The sequence below is a fragment of the Nothobranchius furzeri genome, chromosome 1 (genome assembly GCF_043380555.1).
Source record: "Nothobranchius furzeri strain GRZ-AD chromosome 1, NfurGRZ-RIMD1, whole genome shotgun sequence".
NCBI classification, from domain to species: Eukaryota; Metazoa; Chordata; class Actinopteri; order Cyprinodontiformes; family Nothobranchiidae; genus Nothobranchius; species Nothobranchius furzeri.
Genome location: NC_091741.1, coordinates 76,987,940 through 77,007,836, shown reverse-complemented (window position 1 = coordinate 77,007,836; position 19,897 = coordinate 76,987,940). Strand labels below are relative to the sequence as shown.

The following is a 19,897-nucleotide window of genomic DNA, read 5'->3' as shown; positions in this document are numbered from 1 at the left end:
GCAATGTGGCACCTCACACATCAAGCTGTCCGCCGTCTACTCCCCACGCCACAAACAGCCTGAAGTTAATTACGAGATCCGGTGGTCACACAAAGAGGCTTGGGACTGGCCGCTCAATGCCGAATGCTGCTGGGTTGTGTCGAGGAAGCTCACCACTAGGTCTAACAAAAACAGCTGCTGTGCCCTTGAGCAAATAGTTAACTAACAACTTAGCCCAGTAGTTGCCCACAAGCCCTCATTTACTCATTTTCTGTCCTAGCTTAATCCTGTTCAGGGTTGCGGGAGACTAGGGGCTGTCCCACCAGGTGATGGACAAGTGGTGGGACATCCTGGACAGGCTGGCAGTACTTTACAGCAGGCGTGTCCAACTCAGGATTCCAAAGGCAACTGACCTGTTGGGAATGAACAAGATGTTTGTTGAAACAGGAAACTCCGTTGCAATTATTGTCAAAGTATGATACGGTATGTCATATTTAGGAAGTTGAAGCTTCAAAAGTGTTGTGTATTCAAACATGTGCTTAAATGAGGTGAATTGATGTGCTTCATTTTAACCCAAAATGTTCACAAGGTGTGATTCAAGCTCCCAAACCTCTGCAAAGGTCATCCGAGTTCTGAAAACATTCTCAAAATCTTTGCAATTTGGCATAAGTTGTTTGTTTAAGACAGCAATGTTGCTCGACTTAGTGGCTTCTTGCCACATGCCTGCAGCAGCAAACCCAAATCCCAGTTAACAACCTGCCATGTTTATTTGTGCGCGTGCAGGAGCCTGTGTGTTGTCTGACTGGCTGAGAGTGAAAAGAACAGGGAGTTATTGTTAGAAGAAATCATCATTTCTTTGTACATTTGTCTGCAATGCTTGGAAACTAATGTGCTGTTTTAGTGAAACAGTGTCACGGTGTTCAGGTTTAGACTGGTTTTAGTTCTTGAGTCCTATTCTACCTTTTGTTACTTTCTGCTTGTTGTCCGTTCTTGTTTGTTTTGCTAATTAGCGTTTAAGGAATCCGATTTTGATTATTTGAAACATAATTTGATTCAATTTAACTTTGTTTAATTGGGTTCGACTGTAAATCTGGTCCAATAAAAAAGAGGTGAATTTAATTGAAATTTTATTCTTTCAATTGAATAATGTAACTTGGGAATTTCTAGATTTGTTGCAAATCAAACATTTTAAATATTAAAATATGTTCCTATGGGTTGTCCCCCTGCTCTTTCTGTGTTTCGACATGTTTCCATTGTGTTGGAGGAAGCCAAAGCTGCCAGTAGAGTCAGAAATGGTGAATATGTATACCTATAATCCCCCTTATCCTGATGTGAGGTCGGGGTGTGTCCCCTGGACTTCCATAATAGTCTGCAATGAGAAGCTTGAGTAAACATAATCAATGAAAGATATTAGCACCTGCACCACAGAGACTTCTGAAATCCCCCCCATTCTTACCCAAACAACTGCACCTTTGCAGGTTTTGGACAAAAACAAAACAACGACCAGTCCTAATGACTTTCTAAGGAGGGTTGCCCTCTGTCTCTGCATGCTCTTCCTGTCTACGATATTCCTGCATGCTCCCTTACTCCTGGATTACAATCTCTTCATCCATTATTAATGAAGTTAAACTACTAGTGGCATGCTGAATGTGCTGCATGGGAGATTTGTAGCTAATCCAGCGCAAAACAGCCCCAGTCACATAATGAAGGGAAAAAAGAACAAATGTCAACAGTTTCACACTGGGACTGGATTAGACACCCCCACCTTCCTCGTTCACCCCCCCCCCCCCTTCTTCTCCTCAACACTTACAGAAAGCTCTGCACACAAACACACACCGACAGTAATACTGCAACTGCACCAGTCTCCATCACTGTTACCGGTCCTTTACCCGAGGAGTGGATCTGAAGTGCAAATGTTCAGGAAAAGGCCAAAGAGCAGCGCAGGTCTTTGTGGAAACACCCTCCACTGTCACCCAGAGATAACATCATTCTAAAATCTGAAACAGTTTCTGTCTATGATGTCTGAGTGGGACGCTGAGATGGGCAACGTTAACGGACAGGTTTTTAAGGTCACCTGGTGTGTACTTGTGGCACAGAGGTTGGTCATCTTGTAGTGGAAAACTGTGAGCGGTGCAGCCAAGCGTAGTAGCTCCGTGAAAAGGACAGAAGAGCGTGAAAGACTGGAACTAATCACGACACGTGACATGGGACTAGCATCCTGATTACAGATTAGCCACATGTACAACCACCCTCCCTCAAGTTCCCTTTTTTCTTCCGTCTCGTCCTAGAATGATTTTGTTTTGTTTCAATCACACCTGCTTTTCTTCTACAGCAGTTCACTCCTGAGTCTCCTTTTCTCAGTTCTGCCTGTCTGTGTTTTAATGATGAAGACTTTGTAAGGGTCCAGCTGGATGATCACAAGCTTTAAAAACTACAGTAATAAAATCATCTTTATTGCAATGTTGCAAGTTGAGCAACATGGAAATCTGGACCACTCAGAATGAATAACACCCAGCTACTGATCCATTTCAGATTAAAGATCCAGGTTTTTAGAATGAAAACAGCACCCACTTATCTTTTATAAGTCTTCTGCTGCTAACTTAACAAGCAATGTCTCTCCTAAAAGCACAACATACAGCAAAAGGGTGTTTTCTTTGACTGTTTTCATTTATTTATAAGTTATATTTACCAAATTAAACAATATGGTAGCATGTTGAAAACACGTGGCCAGGTTCTGGTTTGGTTTAGGTAATGATGTTGCTTTAAAAGCATCCCAGCTCTAATTACTTTGATAATCCAACAACATTACTGAATTATCATTCCTTTAGTTGCTTTGGTGGCATGTAAACACCCGACTGCTTCAATGGGAAATCTAAGACTTCCTGGTTTGATCTGGGCGGAAAAAAATCTAAAGCTTATAAGGAAAAGGTAAATGTTACAGCTGTCTTTGTTTACATTGCATCTTGTTTTATTCTTCAAATAATTGTCTTTCATTTCACAAAGTTCTTAATAAGATACATATTTTTGTGACTTTCACAAACATCTGATATTTACTCTAATTCCCGGCAGGAACAAATGACCCGAGAAAGAAAACCCTGACTCACAGCAGGCTTACAGGTAAAGGTCTGTCCAACGGCTGATTGGGTTGGGATGTCAAGGGGCAGTGGTTTAATCCTCCACAACCTCTACTAGCCAGCACGGATTTTTATACATAATTTAGCCTTCAGCCTTTAAGATCCAGTTTTGACATCTGAAAAAATAAAAGTTTTACTCTATTTTATTGTTGGCTAAGATCTTTTAAACATGAGGTTTGTTTAGACACAAAGACCTAACTTTTTCATTCTAAATTTCATTTGAACTCATTTAAAGTTTCATGCTCACAAGGAACACAAACACATCTTTCTAAAAATATTCCTAATTCTGTTGATTCTGGTCGATCTGCCTGCTCCTCTTTAGCATTTTATTGTTAGAAAAAATCAACTCATAAAACTTTTCTTTATATTTTTGAGCACACAAGTTTGTTTTCCACGTATTATCCACCCTCGCTCTCCACTATCTAAAATCAACATGCATTCGCTCTCTGGGTCTTTCCTTGGCTTCATGTACTTCTCTGCTAAAGAAGACCAATTAGAAACTGATCTGAGTCTAGTTGTGACCTCTGGGTCCTCCTCGGGTCTGCTGACAGGAGCATTAGCATGTAGCCAAGCTGCTTTACATGTTATCGACGGGGTGGGAGGCATCATGGTCATTTTATCACACCAATTTCATTCTTGGCCGATTTCCCCTTAGGCGGGTTAGTGGCAGCTTCCTATTGATTTTTCATGTAATTGATCAGAGACCTGCTCGAGCAATTTATTGGTCCGCTCGCACCTGTGATTAAGGCTGAGGCCACATGTGTTTATGCATGCATCCACTACTACTTTCCCTGAGATCAACCCCGTGGCACACACCACTGTTGTGCTGTCGGTCTGAAAGTGTCAGCTTAATGAATGTCGTCCTGGTCTCTGGGACACTTCTAATCATGCTCAGCCAAAGCCACGTCATGCCCGTGGTCATGGTCCAGCAATGAAGGTGATGTGCTCATATTTCAGCAGATTTTTGATTATCTTTTTTTCTTATTTTTATTCTTGGGATTAATATTAGAAGGACTAAAAACCACAATGACATCAGCTATGTGTTTTCTTAGGGAGCTGAGTTTGGGATAATTACAGAAGAAGACAAAGACGAAGAGCTAAGTGCTTTTAAAATACACCCCGTGTTAGCTGGGCATGTCAGGAGGAGTGAGGTTAGCATGTAAGTCTTTTACAGGCCTCGCTTATTACGCTGGAAACCACAAGCCATGTTGCTGAGTTGGAGTGCTCAGCGCTGGTGCAGCTCATCTCCCTTTGGTACTGTGACAGAGCTGGAATAGGAAGGATCAGGCACAAAGCCGCTCAACAAGCTCAAGAGCCATCAAAGATCCACCCTTTTAATTTGATTAATTTACAGGCAGATTTTTCACTAATGACGTTCTTGGAGTGATGCTTGACAAAACGAAAATACACGCAGGATGTTTCTGTCTTACAGGAAGAATTAAGTTTCCTCTCTTTTTAAGCTTTTTTTTGCCCTTTCTCCTTGGTTTACTTATTCATAATCAACCTCTTGACACATTTCTGCTGATTATTCACCTCCAATGTCTTAGCGGTGCCTAAACGGATGAATTCAAAGACGTGTGGCTTTGGTAACATCATATTTGACTAAAACTTTTATTGCGTGGTCCACAGAGTGTTGGCCAGCAAAGCAGTGAGCAGCAGTCGCGTGTGGTTTGAGGCTAAATCAGCAGAGGAAAAGGAAGAAGCGGAGGCTGTTTTCACAGGAAAAACCAACTTCTGTCTGCACGTCTAAAGCTTCACGAAGCAAAGATCGGTCACTGTTGTGGGAAAATGGTGTTCAATGTGAGAAAAATGCTCAGTAAAGTAGGACATTTTCCGTGGTGTGTACTGATATTTACCTTTATGATAATTCAGATTTTAATTTAAGAATGTGCAAATATGGAGGTGCAACACTCACAGAGAGATGTAACTGTGAAACTTCAACAATATAAAGCCTTTTATGTTTTATAGTGCGTGGTGTTACTATAATAAATCTTATGTGCATGTTTTGTGCATTTTTCTTGAAAAATATCTATAGACACTCAGTGTTGAAGTAGCAATAATGAAACAGACCACCATTTACAAAGATTGTGCAAAGTGTTGATTGTGATCATTTATATTATTAACTGCCTGAATAATGAGCATGCATGAGTCCAATTATAGAGGCCAAAAATCTTCAGGTTCCGCTTGTCCTTCAAATCAAGTTTGTCATCTTTGCTCCTGAAAGCAGAGGCTTGGATGCTGCCCTGATGTACAGAAAAGGCTGGAGAGCGATGCTTTAAAATCCTCTCCAGTAAACGCAGGAGGAGGAAAAGTTGAAGTGTCCAACTAAACTGACACGAGCCGGGCTGATGTGCTCGTTAAGAATCAGGAGAGAGCACCAGCAGGAGCAGGTCACCCTGCTTCTCACATCACAGCCCCATCAGAAATTCTTTCAAGTGTCCTTCTGCGTCGCCAAAGATGACAACGGCAAATCGATAAGCGCTTGAAATGAAAAGAAGCCGCCGGTTTGCCCCCGAGGCGAAAGATTTCATACCAGCCAGCCTTGTCTGAACTTCAGGCATTCCTCTGCATCTTTCTGCGTGAGAAAGAGAAGGCTCTTGGCTGACTCTTTTTCTTCTCCTCCTTCTCCTTCTTCTTCTTCTTTGTATAAGAAGGTAAGAGAAGTATACAGCCGAGCCGTCAAACCTCTCCAGACGCTGCGCGCCTCTTTTTTTTTTTTTTTTTTTTTTTTTTTTTTGGTTTCTTTGCAGGCGGGACGAGATGTGAAGCTCCCTGTGATGCAAGGCTGATGATTTCTGCACGGCTCTTCTTATAGTTTGTGCGGCGCGTGCACGAGTTAAGAGTGGGCCTTTGCACGCAGGAATCATCATAACGCATACTGGTGGAATTATTCGCACCTGTTTTGGTGCACATTTAATTTAATTTTTCGATCCACCAACATAGGTTTGCGTTTAGATTTGGAAACAGTACTTATTTTCAACCTTTCTTAATAGATGATATAGAATATATTTTGGATCAAGTACAAAAGGTATCATTTTTTGTAATCAGTCGGCAAAAATTATATTTATTAACACCAATCATATTCCACACGTTAAGCGATGAAAGAGGACGAATGACGCGCGTGTTTTGCCTCAGTGTCCCCCTCTCTTTCCATGGAAATTCCCATGTGGATGCGCGCATTAATTACTGCCTTAATGGGAGTATGACTAAAAATGTAAAAACCGGATTAGGAGCGCGTGGGGGTGGGGTTGCATGGCGCGCCTATACGTACGGTCTGTTCGCATCACTTAAGATGCGAATGGAACAAGCGGTCTGTATCAAACGAAACGAATCTATAAAGAACATTTGCATCCGAGGCAGCTGTTCACTTCTTCCGCACATAAATCCGCAACACGATAGCACCCTGTCTGGCCCTAAAGGAGGCCACTGCGTCACTTTAAAAGGCATTCGTGTCCCCCTTCTAGAATTAATATTGTTTTACTAATACTTTAATTTAAAAATTGTGTCTTCATTCTAATCAGCAAAATGTTTTAATTTCATGATTATGGTAAATGAGAATGCTTATTGACATGTGCGCAGATTCAGCTGTTTATTTAGCGCTCGTGATTGCAAATAAAGTTTTTTTTGTTGACATGTATTGTTAAAAAGCCAAAAATGTGCATGCCTGCATTTCTCTTTTAACTTTTGTATTTTTAAAAGATGCCTTAGGATTTGTTATTGGTGAAAACTGAGAGGCTCTGAGGTGCCCTACAGACGCAAACATACACACCCCTTTCTGAGCGCACGCGCGCAAACACACGCACAAACACACGCGGCGTCCCTCTCTGAGCTCAAAAGCTGGAAAAATTGCGCCACTCTTGGAGCGTCTTTGAAGGGAGGAAAAAGTTGTGGAAGACAGAAGAGGAAGAGTCGAGACGGGTGAACGCGCCTCCTTCGCTCCTGCTCATTTCGAACTTATTATGCGCGTTGATGAAACAAACCTGAAGGCAGCGCGTGCGCCTCGCTCCCTTTGATTTCCTTTTTTCTGTTTGGATACTCGGAGTGGGAGCACATTCATGCGACGGACAGAAACTTCAGCACTCCCGGACACCGAGGCGTGAACACAACTGCTGCTTTGAGTTCGGACTGTGGAGTGTATTTCCTGTTTCCAACAAATCATAATAAGACTGGGCAAATCGATTCCCGCCGGTGTCCGACAACTGGTAAGTGGAGGACAAACACTTAAAAGGAAAAAGAGATGTGAGTTCATGTGAGTGAGAGAATTTGTTCCAGCTCGTGTGTTTTTGCGCGCCGTGCGCTTTTTTCTGATGCGTGCTTTCAAAGCCGCTGCAGTCACACGAAGGAGCGTGGAGAGATGTGCGCGGAGGGTTCGGCTCACAGGTCGGCCGATCATCATGAGCTATTGTTAGAGTTGTGATGGAGTGTTGGGAAACCGCTATGTAGGCTATCCAGGTGGTGCTCAGCGCAATAAAAAGCGTTAAGACCAATTCAGACGCACAAACGGTTTCCATCTTAATTACCAGATAATATCTTTATGTGTGGCTAATATTTTAAGTAATGCATATTTATATTCATAATGTTTATTAATGATCATCAGTTTTTCTTATGGTTGAGGTAAGGGGGATCACCTCCCGGTACCGGCTCTTAAGACCATGCAGCGTGCCAGCTTCCTGTCTGCACCGGGCCTCGCGCCATGACAGTCATTCGTTATCATGTTGATGCTGAAAAGGAAAAAGTCTTCTAAATTGGGATAATAAATGAGAAGAGAATAAAATAAGCAATTTGGAAGCTTTAAACTGATGATTTGGCCCATTTCATACAGAGAAAAATATATTTTCAAAACCAGTAATAATAATAATAATAATAATAATAATAATAATTATTATTATTATTATTATTATTATTATTATTATTATTATTATTATTAGGATAATAATGCGTTTTAGTCAACATAATTAATCTGTATACATATATTAATTATCGTATGTTAATTAACTATTAATAAATGATTAATTACTGATTTATTTTCACCCAATTTTACCAAATTATTTCTATTTTATTTCTATTTCCTAAAATGAAATTTTCATTATAATTGCCCACATATATTTATCATTTCCACTCTGTCTAAATGAAACCCGCGCGTGTTCAGAGGCCGTTGGCTGAAATATTGAGGACCTCTCATTAAACCTCTCTGATTAGATAACACGCAGGCGTGTGTGTTCGCCTCCCATCCCACAGTCAGATCCCCCCCCCCCCCCCCCACACACACACACACACACACACACTAGCTATTTCATTTTGCTGCTGAACGGTGAGGCAGCGATGAGGAGGAATGTTGCGCAGGTACACACCTTGTAATATTTAACCTCCAATATCTGCATCTTTTGAATGGAAATGTGGAGAAAACACGGTGAAGGGGGGGGGGGGAGGGTTTAACAGCATGACTGCATGCAAATTTTCCTCCCGACTTGAATTATCATAAGCAAACAGTGTGAGCCTGGACTAATAAAAAACCCATCTGTGTAACTTCATATGGAGGTAGTGTGAGGGTTGCGATAATGAATTTTGTAATATCCCACCGACAGACATCTCAATCAGACTCTAATCCCGTGATTTTACCAGGGAATCTCTCCACTTCTAGAGCTGCAGACAGCAGCAAAACACAGGAGCGGCTCAGAAGAAACACGCGCTGTCTGCACGCAGAACAACACCAAAACGGAGACGAGAAGACTTTGTCTCATGCACTTCAAACGCAAAATGATTTTATACCAGTGCAGTCAACTGCTCTTATGCAGGAGACACGCTTTTGAGTTCTATCTGATTCAGAAATGAAACCTGAAATATAATCAGAGTCAGTTTTCTGTTTTTATCGTATGATTAAATAACTCATCTCTATTCATCAATTATGCGCTTTTATATAAAATATAATTGTTACAATTCATGTAACCCCAAATATATTATGCCTTTGACTCTTAACTACAAAATTCGTTTGATAATCTCCTCTGTTGTTGTTGTTGTTGTTGTTCTTAAACTGATTGGCTCATTTCCTTCTCCTTTATAACTCTCTTTTTTTCAGAATCGGTGACTCCACATCTCTATAATGGAATCCCACTGCCGCAAACTGGCCAACACCTGTGCGCAAATAGGTGAGTACCACATTCACCCGCTAATTTAAAAAGCATCTTCCTTTTAGCAGAACGAAATAAAAACAAAAGCAATTCTAGAATATCAGCATGTTTTCCTAATTTTGATTTGCGTGTTGTTTCATATGTTTTTTGTCAGTAGAAACGAAAATAGCTGCAATATCAATTTTGCATATTTAATTAAATACTTCATAACGTCATAAACACATTTGAATAATTATGTAATGTTTTTTTTTTACACTTTCCTCATTTGTTAGCAAAAAAGGAAAACGTTTGAAATATGTGTGCTGACTTTTGGCAAAGTCATACTTATAAATAATGTTTAGAACTTAAGCTGCTAGAGCAACACACCGATAACAAACCAGTTGTGTTTTAATAAAAAAAATACGTTGATGATTCAGTTATTGTTTTTGTTTAAGAACTGCCAAGCATACCCAACTATACTGTGAAATACATCCAACTTCTGTTGATAATTCATACTTTAAAATGTAGTTTTATTTCAACTACTACTGTCTTAATTATTTAGTTGATTACGATTTTAAGTTTGGTCAAAAATTAATAACTAAAAGTTGTATTTTTTAATTTATTTTTGTTTTATGTTCTTATCATTGTGATGAAAAATGCGAATAAATGTTGATTCTCAGCTAAACTGAATTGAATCCGCCGTGGAAAACAGCTATTTAGCTGTCTTAGTGCGCCATCCGGTGGTCAAAGCTGCTCCTGCAGCGCGCTCGTGTCAGGCAGGAGGATCATCCCCGACTGCACGGCAGGATGGCTGATGAGATTAATAGCTTTTTACACTTACTTTACCTTTTAATTTTACATTTTTTAATATTTTGAAGAATACATTTGATCTAATAAACCAAAGCTTGTCATCCAGATTAACTCAGTAAAATAGTATTTCCTCAGGATTCAAATCTAACAGAAAGGAAAAAATGAGAACTTCAACAGGGGGGAAAATTGAAAATAATTATTCGGTAACATGACGGACGGATTCAACACAATTTATAACTTACATTTGGACTCATACATTTATGGGTCCGTGAGCCAAGCTCCATCTCCCCATATCATAAAGAAATAATAGATAAAGTAAAATGACTGATAGTGAGCAGGAGCTGCAGCAGCAGAGACAGCAGCGGCAGCATCTGTGCTCTGGGATAAAATATGCAGCGCTTGTTGGATTGACTCCTGGGAAAACTAAATGTATAATGAAAGCCCATTCGTGAGCAGGAATACACTAATGGAGGAATCTGATGTCTCCTTAATCCTATGTAAAAACCCTTGTCGTCTCCCGCTATATTGACTGAATTGCTAATTAATGGCCCTCTATGGCGGAGGCCTATTGCACGCAGTAATCCGCAGAAGTGAGATAAAGCATTCAGAAGGTAGAAATGAAGAGGAAACCGATAATCCACTTCAAGTTTAGTATAACAATATCCCTGGAAAGGAAAATGAGCAGCAGACTGGTAGTAGAAATACCCATTATTATTATTATTATTATTATTATTATTATTATTATTATTATTATTATTATTATTATTATTACTATTATTACTACTACTACTACTACTACTACTCTTCAAGTATGACGTGTGATAGTTTTATTTATACCCACAAAAGCCTCCAAATAACTCCACTCATTGATTCATCATGTAATTGCCCCGCATGAGTGAGTGATGTGATGCGTGTGTGTATGCGCGTGCGTGCATGTGTGCGCTGCATACAGTCCGTAGTCTGCTGGTATTTATACGTATATGACGGGCTTTCACGGGATTATTCCTGAGTTCTTAACCGCGCCAAATCCAAACGCGTTGGCTGAGAGGGCGTCCGCCTGGCCACGTGGACACTGGAAGTGAAGATTGTCATGATGATGATGATGATGATGATGATGATGATGATGATGATGATGATGGCGATGGTGGTGATGGGGATGGGGATGGGGATGGGGATGGTGGCGGTCTATCACTTCACCTGTCACCCACACATTCTCAAAAAAAGTTTTAATTAATATATATTTCCTTTATTGCATCAAAATCGTTAGAAATTTTGGATTTTCACAATAATACTTCCGGATTACTTAATTAATGAGCAAAGTGGACTCATCAGCATGAAACAAAACATCTCTGGAGTTCTAATAACTGTAGACCCATCTGCAAAGTGGGGAGAAAGTCTGTCAAGCGCCCAGATAAAGTGATCCGTCATCAACAAACTGGGCGAGTGTGATTGGCTGGAGGCTTGTGCGGCTCTGGTGAGGTAGATCTACTGAATGTGGACCCTAACTCAGAGAAGTTTAAGAGGATTGCTTCGTTTTATGTTCAAAATCACATTCTGTGTCATTTTGGTCGCGTTGTTGTGGATTTTTCTGGTTAGTTTGATGTCACTCATTTATCTTTATTGTTGTAGCCTTGAATTTTTATTTCCATTCATGCATGACGTCTGTGTGAGCTCCACAGGCGGCACGTGTGCTCCTTTTCAAATAGTGCGCGTGTGTGGCAGTTAGCGTCAGTTGACAAGCGTGCACAAATAGTTTGGAGCAAGCATGGCGCCGGCGCGGCCCTTTGAAGTTAACGTTTGTCCTTCCATTGGATCTCTGTGTTGCAGGTGTTTGATATTCGCTGATTTTCTTTACAATCCGCTTTGTGGCTGGCTCTATCCACTCAGTCCCAGAGTAAACCGTAGTGATGGAGCTCTGTGGCTCTTCATCTCTTTACTGGGCCACTGGACCCGTCTCATAAAACGAGGCCAAACTGTGTTATTTTCATTTTTATTTGGTTTTGTGCTGCTGCGCAACGGCGGCTCGGAGCGCCGCGGGTGCACCGTGCGTCCCATCTCTCTTTACATGCTTTTATTTGGAGGAGAGAAAATAAGCGCCAGCCCCGGCATAAATACACCAGCAGCGCATATCTCGTTTCTGCGGGCTCCGGTTGGTTGGGCACACCGTCTCATCCACATGGATGTGCCTGTCAGGGAGAAAAGGGGGCGGGCGCAAAGCAGTGACGTAAAAGTGTGGAGATAGGCGCAGTCGGATAGGGCAGAGCGCAGGCAACAGCTGAAATGAGCAGCGAGCGGTGTAGAGTGTGTAAGCCTCTGGATCTAATCTCACCTACCTGTCCTTGTCACTCTGACAGTCAGCCAAGGTAGCCGCAGTTTTCCACTGATGCTATGACAAAACTCAATGGCCTTTTTTAAAGCGTTCTCCAGTTTAAACAGAAAGAGGGCTCCATCGTATCCACAACAGGAACTGTGTTGTTGCGCGTCTTTTGGAGAGCTGAACACATTCCGGAGTCGGACTTTCCGCCTACCCTTCCTGTTCTGAAAAGCTTGTGCGATCTTTTTTTTTCACCCATGAGCTCTATGAGGGAGCCATTAAACATAGACCACCATCTCACAGGGAATAAACTTGTTTCTCCGCACCACACGGCTCTTGTGATGGCTTCCAGTTTGCAGCCGCTGCAGCGCTCAGTGGATTCTAAACACAGGCTAGAGGTGCACACGGTGTCGGACACATCCAGCCCGGAGTCTGTGGGTAAGAACCACCAGATGCTCCCTGCAAATGCCGCGTTGCCTTAAAAGTAATAAATAGAATCCATTTGTCAAAGTGTGAGAGGGCGTTACGTGCAAATAGGCGATTATAGCTGTCACTTTCAGTTGAGCTATGAGAGAAGGCTGTAAAATAAAAAGAAATAGATCCAAATATTGTTATTAATCTTATCAGCAAACAAAAGGAAAAAATATTTTATTTATGTTTTTATGGTGTAAACAGCTGTTTGAATGTTTGTTTGTTTTTTACAGAAAAAGAAAAAATACAAAACAAAAACGACGACTCCTCGGACGACCCGTCCAAAAAGAAGAGGCAACGGCGGCAGAGGACTCACTTCACCAGCCAGCAGCTGCAGGAGCTGGAGGCCACTTTCCAACGGAATCGCTATCCGGACATGAGCACGAGGGAGGAGATAGCTGTGTGGACCAACCTCACAGAGGCCAGAGTCAGGGTGAGTGCCCCCCTGGCTGAAAACTAAACCATTACATTCATTTATCTCATAATTATTTCAGGAATTCAATGAATATTTGATTTTAAAGAATTACGCACGAATGGAGAACTTTACGCACGACTCCATTTCATCAAATTAAGTTTTTTAAACCCGGTTAAATTAGATAATCTCAGTTTTAATAAATGTAATCTTAATAACAGATGTTTAAACATTTATTCTTAATAAAAACGATTTAGATCAAAGTGGTGTTATAAAGTTGTTTCGTTAAGGACAAACATTTTTATTGATTAGTGGCATTTTAGGTGTAATTAAAGACTAATGAGGATGTTAACAGGAGTCGGTGACGGTGACAGATACCAGTGGTGTTCGTGTGAAAGAGGTGCAAAGCTGGTATTTTGCGATTGTCGCACTGGCGTTGTGTGATTAAGGTCAGAGTGTGTGTGGAAGCACGCAGAGGAATACACACCCGCTGAGCATGAGACTGCAGTGTGTATTCAGCTCACTGAGACGGAATTAAAGAGGAATTGACAGCACAGAAAAGGGCCAGTTAACACAATATTGTTCAGTTATTTTCGACTTTTTGTGCCATTAAAAACGAGGACAAATTGCAAAAATTCTGATATGGCACTCAGATGGTGAACGCAGCCCAGCGCGACATCTGCGAGAAAAATGAGGAAAGACACGATCTAATCTCTAAATCTCTCCATTCATTCTGCTCCAGGTTTGGTTCAAGAACCGGCGGGCCAAGTGGAGGAAGCGGGAGAGGAATCAACAAGCCGAGCTGTGCAAGAACGGCTTCGGCCCACAGTTTAACGGACTCATGCAGCCCTACGACGACATGTACCCCAGCTATACGTACAACAACTGGGCTGCCAAGGGCCTCACGTCCGCCTCCTTATCCACCAAAAGCTTCCCCTTCTTCAACTCAATGAATGTCAACCCTTTATCATCGCAGACCATGTTCTCACCGCCCAACTCCATCTCCTCCATGACCTCCAGCATGGTGCCATCTGCGGTCACGGGCGTGCCGGGATCCAGCCTAAACAGCCTCAATAACTTGAACAACCTCAGTAACCCTTCTCTCAACTCGGGGGTGCCCACGCCGGCGTGTCCCTACGCGCCCCCGACCCCTCCTTACGTGTACAGAGACACTTGCAACTCCAGCCTGGCCAGCCTGAGACTGAAAGCCAAGCAGCACTCGAGTTTTGGATACGCTGGAGTGCAGAATCCAGCCACCAATCTGAGCGCGTGTCAGTACGCCGTGGACCGACCGGTCTAATACCTGCACTGCAAAAAATATCCACCGTGGCGAGATGTGACAGGCTACAAGAGTGGCGTTGAGGGATTTTATTTAATTATTCCTCTGGGTTGGAGAGAGGAATACAGAAGTGGAGAGCCCAGACGTTTTAAGAATTTCTGATTTTTCCTCCTAAACTCCACATAGGCCACAAATATTCCAAATTACAATTTGTCAGATTATCCTTTTTTGTGCACCCATCGTTTATTTCAAAGAGGAATTTACATTTCGGTGGTTAAACGGCTTGTTATGGTGGTTATTTTTTGCAGTGTGTGATAATTGAAAACAGCCGTCCACAGGAACAAGAGACTACTACAGCTACTTTTGTCTTTTTTAAAAGGGCACTAGAAGACTGCACCACAGAGACAAGCTCCACTCCTCCTCGGAGTTTTCTCATTTTGTTGTATTCCTCTTTTAGCATCGGCCTGTTTCACATTCAGAAAAAAGAAGCTTGTTAGTTCGTCATAAAGGGGTTTTTATGGATTTTGAACGTGAACTGTTGACTGAAAAGGTTGTGTATATATTTAAATCATCATCTCCTGTTTGTTGAAGCGCTTCTAACCCCTCCCGTCCTTTTCAGGTTCAATTTATCAACGCATGTGGAAAATAATAATGATAATAATAATAATATTAATAATAATGATGATGATGATGACGATAAACGCTAAAAATGAATCTTGTTTTGCTTGCAAACAAAAAGGGAATGTACATACTAAAACGCACCAGTTGTGTGTTTCTAACATATTATAAATTTATTATTAATGTCTGTGTGAATATCGATTTTAGAATAGCAATTCTGGATTAAAAACGCATCCAATTCTGAGACTTTTTTCTTTTTCTCTCTCTCTCTGTGTATAGGTATTTGGTACGGAATTCTGTTCTTTTTTCCCAACATCCAAAAAAATATTGTGTTTTATTTAATGGAAGTAAATATAATGTTCAAAAAACAAACTTCTGCTGGAGGAGTTTTATTGAATCTTTGTGCAGGAAGTCTGTGAGTGGAGTGCAGAGCAGTGACAGCGTGTCTATAGGCTTTCGATTATGTGAGGTGCTCCAATCTATAGAGGAAACAAAGGGGCGCTGGAATACACATGCGGCACCGAGATGCTCCATCAGATTAGCGGCTGAATGCGTCTGAGCTCCGGCTGGTCAGCGGGGCTTGAAATAACACGGGAATCAACAACAGAAAGGAGGTGGTCCGTGCAGCAGAAGCCAGCCCATTAAAGGAGTTTTTGTTTACTTAGAAAAAAAAAAGAAAAGAAGAAGTTCTCTAAAGTGGACCCTTTGAGTCCCAATAAACCCAACTCTAAATACAAGTTTTGTTAATTTGGGGGCATTTTTTAAAACAGGGATTATAATTTAAATCTACACACATCTTTCACGCCTTGCATCGCTCCTTAGAAAATAACGTTTATCTTTTGTGATGTTGCATTTCCTTCCAATTGCTTTCTTTAGCGCTATTGAACGCTTTTGATCATGCGTAAATGTGCGCAAACGCGCCAAATCCAAATAAACTATGATCCGCGAGTTTACACAAACAAGTAGAGCTACATAGGTATGAGGAAGCGAAGCTGCCCGAAGGCGCAGGCAGGAGATGAGTGCAGCTTCACCGGCTTTACGCAGAGGGAGACACCGCTGAATTCACTTCAACAATTTACTTAGAATAAAAAATACAATAGTAATAATAATAATAGTGAAATGTGGTTGTATTTTATAGTTTTCAAAATACCCAATGTAAAGTTTATTATTTCTGATATTTAAAATATTTAAAAATAAACTGCTATGTTGCAAAACTAAAATCTCCAGAATATCCAAAAGCCTTGAAGTGGTCCTCGATTTGGGATCAGGTGTCGCTCCGGGTCCTCTCATGAGGCATAATTATGAACAGTAGAGCAAAAATCCACACAGAGACCCCAATGTTTTCACAAAACTGTCCAAAAACAAACACAAGAGAATCGTTCATCCGTTTTCACACGCAAAGCTGCAGCGCGCGGCCTGCAGCTCCTCTGCTTTTGAGAGTCTGCACAAGTGTCACATTTTGATGGAGTTGGTAACGCGCAGAAACAATCATTTGGCAGGGGGATACGCCCGGGTGAATACACACGTCTGCAGACTCAATACACATCCACACAATCAACATGAGAGCAGTGGGTGACCTGCAGAGGCTTCAGAGAGGGGAGACGGTCAGTTGGGTCGATGCGCCGATCTGGACAGCTGAATCTTATTTTCTCTTCTTAAAGGTAAAAACTCATTCGTGTTAAATGGAATCGTATGTGTGTTTCCAGAATTTAACAGGAGCATGCTGAGGCAAGACCTCGAGCCGCAATGTTAGCAAACATTTAAAATCAAGAGGATATGTCTAAAATCTAGTGTGCATTTACGTAGGCACGCACGCAGTAGTTAATGCTTAAAACCAAACATTTTCTAATGAAAAAAAAACGTTTTTCATCCAGATCAGCAAATAATAAAAGCAAAACATAAGTTCATTAGCATTTATGTGATGATCCAACAAAGATGTATTTTCTTTCTCAGTTTAAATCCAGCTCACGCTTCTTCTGTCTTGTTTTAGCGCCACTAATACATCCTGATTTCTAATTTGTTCTGCCTGTTAAATAAAAATACACACACACACACACACACACACACACACACACACACACACACACACACACACACACACACACACACACACACACACACACACACACACACACACACACACAGCCGCTCATGCAGTGGTGAGCTGGAAAAAAGCATCACTTGAGTTGGTAAAGTGGTACCAGGAAGCATGGCTTAATTACATTCATCATATGGAGCTATACAGTTTAATATGGGAATATTTTCATTCATTTCACTATTAAATTAACTCATTTACTTTTGGTTAAGGTTTGAAACACATACATGCATTTTTGTCCTATAAGGAGTTTGATGTTTTTAAACTAGATTTTCTTTTTACCAATTAAACTCTTTTTGGTGAACCCAGAGTTCAAAGCCAAGCTGTGATGTGAGGAATGTGGGAGTTTCACAGATTTGGGTTAAGATTCTGGATGTTTTCAAACATGCAAGGTGCTTCTGATCAATAGTTGATTATTTGAAGAGGACAATGAACTCGCCGAAAAATTATATCACCAACAGCAAAGTTCATCTTGGTGAAGCCAGGTTTGTCTGGAGGTGAGATTAGAGCAGATTTACTCATGAATGTGTGCCGTTTGCGGTGAGACAGATCAGATGTGAGGCAGTGCCAGCACCTCAACACTTTGCCCCTACATCCAGCAGTAGAGAGGCCTGCTCTCATGGGGGAGGTGGCCAGTTAAGGGTTTGGCTCTGAACCAATAGTGGCCCAGAAGCTTCAGCTAAAGGTCACATGGTGTGACCTCACACATTCTCACCCTCACCTAATGCCTGAAGAGAACGTATCCCCAACATTCATTACAATCCATCAAAGATAAACTCTTTGGAAAGCGAATAAATAAAAAAACTATACTAAATAAATGCGTTACTTTGATTTTGTGTAACTTTTATAGCTGTTTGCCGCAAACACACATCTGCTGTTTTCTCAGGATTTGATCTAAAGCATTTTATTCAAGATGTAGAGTATGCTTGTGGAGCTTAGACCTGCATGCTGATGTGTTTGCTGCACGTTTGTCAACCACATAAGTGCCATCCGTACGACCACGTCTATCAGGGCCTCTTGCTGTGGAAGCTTGGTGCAGTCTGAGGACAGGCGGCAGGCTAGAGCGTGTGAAAGCAGATAACCAGGGCGGATTTGGTGACGCACACACTTCCTGCTCTCTGAAGTTCTATTAAATAAGGATGAAAACAAAACACACACACACATCTGAGATGTTTTCTCTCTAAATCAATTTCTGCACACCGAGCATGCCGAACAGATCAGCGGTGCAGCTTCAAGGAAGAATTATCCATAACTGGAATCTCATGAGTTTATGTGATACGGTAAACACACACTGTGTTGGTTAAAAAGTGTGTTTTAGCTATGTGAGGGAAAAAAAACAGAACCGTTGCAAGTATCCCTGGGCCTTTTGTTCATTTAATTAAAATCACCTTTGCTGAAGAAGCATCAAGGCCGACTCCCCTTCCACAGCTACACAAAGAATCTGTAAGTCATGTTTTTTTTTTTACTTTATGCACATTTCAAATGCATATTACCCAATCAAGCTAGGATCATTGCATTTTTCATAGAAGCAAAACTGTGAGTGGTGCAAAAACATTTGAAATAAAAGTCCTTCAGGCACACCGGCTTTGGAAAGTTCTTCTCATGCCTCTTCACGTTAACTCGACAAGTCCAAAGCTGCTAACATTTTAGCGTTATCTGACGCGTCGTGTTGAGACACCTTCAGTTTACACAGGCCGCCCCAGATGGCACCCCTCAGCTCTGTTTTCCTTAGGCCTGTCATCTACTGTAACGTCTTAATTGACGTTTACCTGGGTTTTCTGCTGTCAGCCACCCGGAGTTGTGTCTGAAAAGCAGCTTGGCAGAACGGTTTCCCAGGCTCCAGCTTTAGAGAGAAAATTACACCTGATGAGCTCTTTGTTTGTTTTTGTTTCATGTCCCATACACTCCTCACTCCACAGGGCGGGTTACAAAGCGCTGGAAAACACCAATACCTTATTCTGACATTAGCTTATGGATGATTTGTAACTTGATAAAACAAATAGCTGCTTAATAATTAAACAAAATAAGAAGTGCCTCCCACAAAAAACTTTATGTATGCAATAAAGAAGCAAATAAGTGCTTTTATAGCTCTGAAAAGCTAATTTTAAATGAAGTTCCTTCAGTCTGTCTCTTAACAGTTATGCAAAACATACAAATGTGAAAATCTGCAGTATATTTTCACAAAAGAATGATATGTACATTTCTTAAGAGCAGGAGCAAAAAGCCAGAGAGCCTGCAGAGTTAATGTCAGACTCCACAGACTGAATCAGAGTTCCAGCTGTACAAACAGAACATCCACCGGCAAAAAGTGAGCAGTTTTATCAAGAAGTCAAGTCAAGAGAAAGCATAATACTGTGATTTATTCACCTAATGCCACATTCATTTCTGTTCTCTACATCAAACAGCAGTGAGTCCTAAACAAAATCTCTGTGCCGTCAAGTTCTGTGGCTCTGAAGAAGATACTGTGGAAATATGGACGCACACATGATCTGAGTTCTGCTGCGTAAACTCTTTCTATTTTCTCAACATTGTTTGTCCTTTCTTAGGAACTTGACTTTAAATGTATGCTTAAGTGTTTGCCACACAGGTGGTTATACACATCAGCCTGTGTGGAATGCTAGGTATTTAACTTTAATGTATTCAGGAGTAATCCTCTAAGCAGCCGTGATACTGTGGCT

General features: G+C 41.3%; 1 protein-coding gene across 4 annotated transcripts; it reads left to right on the top strand.

The window, feature by feature from the left end:
* The first annotated feature begins 5,744 nt into the window (after window positions 1–5,744).
* pitx2 (paired-like homeodomain 2) lies at window positions 5,745–15,496 on the top strand. 4 transcript variants are annotated; one of them, XM_054739276.2, is made up of 4 exons: window positions 5,745–5,767; window positions 9,190–9,259; window positions 13,049–13,248; window positions 13,970–15,496. In XM_054739276.2, exons 2-4 carry the CDS (start codon window positions 9,214–9,216, stop codon window positions 14,525–14,527), a joined length of 804 nt encoding a protein of 267 aa, XP_054595251.1. In that variant the 5' UTR covers window positions 5,745–5,767; window positions 9,190–9,213; the 3' UTR covers window positions 14,528–15,496. The 4 variants fall into 4 exon arrangements, with proteins under 4 accessions (XP_054595251.1, XP_015806037.1, XP_054595250.1 ...); XM_015950551.3 differs by lacking the exon at window positions 5,745–5,767 and adding an exon at window positions 6,249–7,315; XM_054739275.2 differs by lacking the exon at window positions 5,745–5,767 and adding an exon at window positions 8,678–8,964.
* The last annotated feature ends 4,401 nt before the right edge of the window (window positions 15,497–19,897 follow it).

Bases quoted from the DNA above. Each gene is read 5' to 3' on its own strand.
- pitx2 (XM_015950542.3), top strand. From the start codon at position 12,602: ATGAGCTCTATGAGGGAGCCATTAAACATAGACCACCATCTCACAGGG. The intron at 12,783-13,048 runs GTAAGAACCACC...TGTTTTTTACAG, and splicing joins ATCCAGCCCGGAGTCTGTGG to AAAAAGAAAAAATACAAAAC. The intron at 13,249-13,969 runs GTGAGTGCCCCC...ATTCTGCTCCAG, and splicing joins TCACAGAGGCCAGAGTCAGG to GTTTGGTTCAAGAACCGGCG.